The sequence below is a fragment of the Oncorhynchus keta genome, chromosome 17, assembly GCF_023373465.1.
Source record: "Oncorhynchus keta strain PuntledgeMale-10-30-2019 chromosome 17, Oket_V2, whole genome shotgun sequence".
NCBI lineage: Eukaryota > Metazoa > Chordata > Actinopteri > Salmoniformes > Salmonidae > Oncorhynchus > Oncorhynchus keta.
Genome location: NC_068437.1, coordinates 14132658 through 14139196, shown reverse-complemented (window position 1 = coordinate 14139196; position 6539 = coordinate 14132658). Strand labels below are relative to the sequence as shown.

General features: G+C 39.8%; 1 protein-coding gene across 1 annotated transcript; it reads right to left on the bottom strand.

Annotated features, from left to right (window-relative positions):
• Positions 1-2615: 2615 nt before the first annotated feature.
• On the bottom strand, positions 2616-5530 carry LOC118396468 (fez family zinc finger protein 1-like). The gene is made up of 4 exons (XM_035790702.2): positions 4373-5530; positions 4133-4267; positions 3661-3793; positions 2616-3333 (listed from the first exon to the last, which is right to left on the bottom strand). The coding sequence occupies exons 1-4, from the start codon at positions 5153-5155 to the stop codon at positions 3080-3082; spliced, it is 1305 nt and encodes a 434-aa protein (XP_035646595.1). The 5' UTR covers positions 5156-5530; the 3' UTR covers positions 2616-3079.
• Between the last annotated feature and the right edge of the window lie 1009 nt (positions 5531-6539).

The window sequence follows — 6539 nt, the reverse complement described above, 5'->3', positions numbered from 1 at the left end:
TGCTTGGACGGAGAAACAAAATACATAGCTTCAGCAATCCGGGGTTAATATCATTGATTAAAACCCCCATCGAAATATGTGTATGTATGCCGTGTTTGTGGTGACTTTCAATATCAATAAATCACAGACTGTTGGCTACACTTGATGCACTAAACATTTACTACAGCCTGTAGGTCGACACGCCCTCCCGAGTTGCGCAGCGGTCTAAGGCACTGCATCTCAGTGCTAGAGACGTAACTACAGACACCCTGGTTTGAATTCAGGCTGCATCACAACCAGCCGTCATTGGGAGTCCCATAGGGTGGCGCACAATTGGCCCAGCATCGTCCGGGTTTGGCAGGTGTAGGCCGTCATTGTGAATAAAAATTTGTTTTTCACTGACTTGCCTAGTTAAATAAATGTCAAATAAATATAAATGAATGCCATAACCAGGGCTGGTTCCAGGCGTAAGCGACATAAGTGAAATGTTTCTCCAACCCTTGGCCAAATGGGTCGAATTTCTGGAAATGTCCTTTAAAATTGCAAAAAGTTATCTCTGCCACATGGCATAATTAGTAAAAATCCATGAAATGTGTTTTAAAATGTCAATGTTCTATCCGCCTGAAGAAAACATGCTTTAAAACTGCAAAAATGTATCTCTGCCCCATGGCAAAATAAAATAAGCAGAATTGCATGAAATGTGTTACAAAATTGCTACATTTTCTCTCTGTGTGGCAAAACATGTAGAACTGCAGAGAATGTGCTTTAAACTGCAACATTTTCTCTATGCCCATGGCGAAATGTGTTTCATGAAATTAACATTAAATCTTACATTTTTCTCTCAGTCATCAAGTGGGGGGCCACCAACCAAAATCTCGCTTATGGCCCCAAAAGGCTAGAGCTGACCATAGCCATAACTTATATATATATTTACATTTTTTATTTCACCTTTATTTAACCAGGTAGGCTTGTTGAGAACAAGTTCTCATTTGCAACTGCGACCTGGCCAAGATAAAGCATAGCAGTGTGAACAGACAACACAGAGTTGTTACACATGGAGTAAACAATATATATTTTTTGTAGTGTTCAAGCAAAGCAGTTGTAATGCCATCATTTACTGGGAAAGCAGTGATGAACATTACATGCAGCACACCTTTCATAGGCATGTGGGGGTAGGGTTCTTGAATTCAAACATCCAGTCAAAATGTAGCTACTGGAATCCAGTGGAGCATTGTAGCCATTCTGGCTAATACAAAATTCTCCTGGCCGCCAAACGAGGTGTGACAACAAAGTAACTTTGGAGGTATGGCCACGGAAGACTACATTTCCCCAGGCCCATCCCTCAGCATTTCCCCCGAACAGAAGCGGGATGACCGCTTTATTATTGTTTCAATTAAGTATTCCAGCTTTACTAGGATTTTTTAATGATAAACGCATTTATATTTTCATATTCGTGTGTATGATTAATGCCACATCAATTGCAAAGTTAAAATGAAAATCGAAAATGTCTCATTTAAAATTGGCAGGTAAAAATGTATTCTAAACTAAATTGGGAAATGGCAAAAACGTGTATATGCAATGTGTAAAGTGAAATTGAAACTGTATTTTTTTCCGGTTAGACATACTAATCATGCATGTGTGGTCGCTGAACTACCTCAGTTACAATGCAGCATCATTTGACCTCCTCCTCTTCACAGAGACCCATCTGAGCCTGAGGAGTCTGTCTTGTGATGGTGTTGTGATTATTGTTCTCTTTCAATGTGTGCCTGCAGTGTGGTCAAGTAGCTGCTTGTGTAACAAAGGTGGGTGGTTCAGTGACCAAGCACCTGTGATGAAACTTTGCCTGAGACAAGAAAAATTGCATTGGCTCCCCAAGCTAAATTGCCTAGGCTTTGGGTTAGCATGCCAAATGTTATTTTGGTGTAACGGAAATCGGGTCTGATCCCTGTTGTTTACGCTAAAATCAATAGACAGAGCGTATGAAGTGGCTAGGATGTAGCAATGCACGATGGAGTCATGTTGATCTCGTGGTTCAGCCTCCAGGAAACAATTTGCATACACTTTGAAAATGAAAAAAAAAATGGTACATTGGGCAGTTGGAAAATGAAAACAAGCACTTTCCATTTCACTTTGAGGATTTCATTTAGAATTTTCTGTTTACCATTTTCCATTTTCGATGTACCATTTAGCATTTTCATTTAGCATTTTCGATTGTCGTGTTAACACTGCAATTTCATTGTGACACGAATCATGCACACTGATATGAAAATAGAAATGCATTTGTCATTTTGATATTCCAATTTAGCATTTCATTTTTTAAAGTGGCACTGATTATCCTCCATACAAGCAAAAAAGAAAACCCACATCTTATTTTTTTATAGAAATAAAGATGATGATGACATAGATCTAATTATCACTACAACAATCGTAGGCCTATGATGATGATGATGACAATAATAACAGTAAAGTTATATTAGGATATTATTATTACTATTAATACTACTACTGTTATTATTAACCCGAATATTTCCTCTCACCATCATGCAATACTTCGGCCTAGGCTATGTCCATCACTTTCTAAATAAGGGAACTCCTTTTCTTAATCATGCCAGTCAAATAGGATATCGGACACAATATGACATATACAGAGTTTCATTTTATTGTCATTATTTTATTTTCATAACTTAAATGTTTGAGTTTGTGCAACTGTTTAAAAACGTAGCCTGTCAAAGACACTTGTTTCCTGCAAAACTTTGCATATACACAAGTGTTGGAAAATCATGTAACTTTATCAAGGGCATCATATAAAATGGGGTAGGCTACCACACTTATCACAGCAAAACATAATTTGTACATAGTCTTCAATTATTCTCTTAAATTATTAGCCTATAAAGTTTCAAATAAATATTGACATTTTACAGTAATCCTGAGATTTAAAACAACAGTATAGTGACATTATAATGTCAAATTCAGGGAAAATATGTACTAATAGAATAGTCCACAGCATCTTTGCGCGGTCTAAACTCGCATGCGTAATTCCAGATTTGGGCAAATCAGTGTGCGTAAAGGCGCATGGTTGGCATTTTAGCCTCGGAGCTTTTTAGTCCGTTTCGCCTGTGGCGAGAGTGGCAGGGGATTGGGATCCAGAGAGATCGTGTAGTTTTCGCATGTGCTTTTTCAGGTCAAAGTTCCTGCAGAATCCCTTGCCGCAAGTCGGGCACGTGAAGGGCTTCTTGTCATTGTGCGTGTGCATGTGGAACGTCAGGTTGTACACTTGGTGGAAGGCCTTGTTACAGATGTTGCATTTGAACTGTTTCTCCCCGCTGTGTGTCAATTTGTGGTTCTTGTAATTACCTTGATGATAAAAAAAAGAAAGTGGATGTCAACAATTTTGTGAAGAATCAGAGCCACAGTTATCAGTCAATTCCGTTTTAATCCAAATCATAAATTGAGTCGTACATTGTACATGTAATCCGAGTTTAATTGAGCAACGTAAATTCAGTTCTGAAAGCAATCTAGATTTTCTTCTCAAAGCAGAATAAATAATAATCTCATATCCAAATATTGCAAATTATTCCATGTATTTAGGCTACTTTATTTGGACAAATCGAGTAATGGTCATAACAAGGTACATTTCCAATCATGCAATCCAGAACACTTAACATTAACATTCTTTATAACCTTTTTGATGAAATCCTTTGCCGCAGAACTCACAGACGAAAGGTTTGTAACCTGCATGGATTCGTGTGTGAGTGTTAAGAGTTGAACTCCGGTTGAACGCTTTTCCACACTGGTTGCATTTATGAGGCTTTTCCTGTGAAGGGCATATGAACAAATGAATGTGATTTTAGAAATCTAATTTTATTTGGGTTCCAACTAAAGCTGTAGGCATACAGTACAATTGCTTATATATAGGCATATAATAAACTAGACTATAGCCTACTGTTAAACAAGTGAACGTTGAGATGTTCAACATCAGGCAAAAATATTAATATTCTAGCCTTAAATACAATAATGGCATTGATGCGTTGTTAAATCAAATTTACTGATAATGCAGGCCTAGTTCCATGTTGTGGTTTTCATATAGCCTCGCTTAAACAACATGGAACATGGGAATGGCTTTGGGTATGATTATGATGATTGAATAGAATACCTGAGTATGAATAATTTTGTGGCGACAAAGGGTGCTTGCTTGTCGAAATCCCTTGCCGCATACTTTGCAGATGAATGGTCTCGCTCCAGTGTGCACGGGCATATGGCGCGTTAAATTGTAGTGGGCGTTGAACACCTGTGAATAGAAAATACAGATATTATGATTCTAACATTAACGATTTGAAATTATCAAGCAGGCCTGCAAAGGAAAAGACCACCAAAATGAAATGGATGGTCTTACCTTTCCGCAAACCTCGCAGGTGAATACTTTGGTTTTGCCGCTTGGGCAACCGCTGTTCAATTTGGAAGAGCCCTTGAATAGTTTGTCCGATATAATCTTTGCGCTCTCTTTCATGTAGTGATGGAGTTGAGTTTGGGAAATGTCTTTAACTCCGGATGCGTATCTGTCTGCACAGTGAGACACTTTATTTTTCTCCGCGAGGAAAGCTCTCTGGCGCGCATGCTGCAGTGGAGTGTTGAGAAAGTAGGAGGCCATGGGGTGGATGTTTACGATGCTGGCTGGGGGTGGGCATGCACTCTGCCCGCAGTTCAGGTAGCACACAGCCCCCATGGCATGAAAAGATGACTGGTTTACCACCCGTGGTCGAAAAAGTTTGTATTGTCCCACCGACGAGCTCAGATCTGGTTGTTCGTTCTTATAGTTCAAACCAATGCTGACCAACTCATTTGAATTATACGAGGAAGCGTCAAAGTGACTCGTTTCTAATCCATTCATATTTAGTTTATGACCCGGTTCGTATGCCAATGGCACTAATGGTATCATGCAATGCAGTGATGATGAAGTCATGTTGAGCGCCTGCTTCGGGTCCGCTTTGCCCACAGGAGTGTGATGGAACAGGTTGGGGAAAGGTATCGACTTTGGCTCGGGCGTCCTGGCCATAATCCGTTCGATCGAAAAAGCGAGAGGCTTGGTGGAGGTGATCATGTTTCCGCCCGCAGTCAAGTTTCTAGAAGCCGAGGGGGTGCCGAACATTCCCGCTGAGTGGTAGAGCGCACTGTCCATAACTTTCAAAACAACACCTTTGGAAAGCAGGCGTTGGTGGTCCTTTTGTAGATACCTTTGATTCCTTCTCACTGCCCCGACAGAAAGGACATCATTCGGCACACTCGGAGTCGACGAGAGCCCCCTCACTGTTCTCGCTTGCGTTGATTCCGGAAAATCAGCACTTATGTCTAGCACGACTGCTCAATAAGGCGTGTTGAGTCAATAACGCAGCCAAGACCTCACCAATAGTCACCGCCCAAGAAGAAAAAGTAAAGTAGATAATTGCTCAATTCTCTTCCATCAATTCTCCACTTGTGGCCCATCTACTAGGCTACTGCTACGATAACGTTTGTCTTACCCGCGTCGCAAAGGAGCTGTTCTTTGGTGGCCGGAGTCTTGTACAACTGTAAAGCTTTTGGCAAATCTGAGTTCCCCTTGTGGTTTCGTGTGACATCATTTGAAATCGCACAAGACAGGCGCTCTGTGGGGTCAGAGGATGTCAGCATTTGACATATCAGAATTTGATATCTTAATTGGTGCATGATATTTTAAGCATGCAACAATTCTAACTAATATAGGCATTGGTTTTACGAATGTGTATTATGCTCATATTAAAGATGAACTGTTATTTATAAAAATGTACAAAGCAGTAGATGTATAAATCCTCTTTACTATAACTCAGCTATTAGGACCTAGTCCTATGCCAATATTTCCAAATTGGTCAGACACATGACGCTACCTTTATACTCATTGCGTTTAACCGAATTAACAATTATAATTGTCTCTATAGTAATCCAACAACAAGAAAACCCCACTACGGCGAACACATTACAATCTAATCTGAATTCTAGTGGATACATTTTGATAAAAAGCTTATTTTAAGGTGTGGGCCTTTACATTTTGGCTACTGTATAAAATCCAATATAGGCTACAGTATTTTCATAAAACATTAAGTTAATTCAAGTAGAGCTATTCATTTAAAAAAAAATCAGTCTGCCAGTAGGCCTATACACGAGGGAGCTCAAGTAAACCGGTGGGACTGCGGAGGTGTGCACGATGAGCTCCATATGTGCCTCAAGGACTATAGGTTTGCGCTGTCAGGAGAGGTGTATGTATCCGAGCAACAACTTCTCTAGCGCATGTACAGTAATGAAAGCTTGTCCACTGTTCCGGTTAAAGTCATGTTGGTAATAACGTGGAGCGTTTCATCTGGGTATATCTAGAAGAATGCTCAATGACAATCCTGTCAATGAACAAGGTAAATATGCGCATTGATTGAAACTGTCTCCGTTCTGTCACAGCAATTTTATTTAGACTGTTTACACTGTTTGATTTCTTCCATTTGAAATAAAAAAATATAGGATACCGAGAAATGAATGATGAAGGAATGTCACGGAATAGA

Excerpts from the sequence above, each read along its gene's own strand:
- LOC118396468 (XM_035790702.2), bottom strand. The coding sequence starts at position 5,155 with ATGGACAGTGCGCTCTACCACTCAGCGGGAATGTTCGGCACCCCCTCG. Across the intron at positions 4,268-4,372 it reads CCTGCGAGGTTTGCGGAAAG|GTGTTCAACGCCCACTACAA; the intron begins GTAAGACCATCC and ends TTCTATTCACAG. Across the intron at positions 3,334-3,660 it reads CAAAGGATTTCATCAAAAAG|GTAATTACAAGAACCACAAA; the intron begins GTTATAAAGAAT and ends TTTATCATCAAG.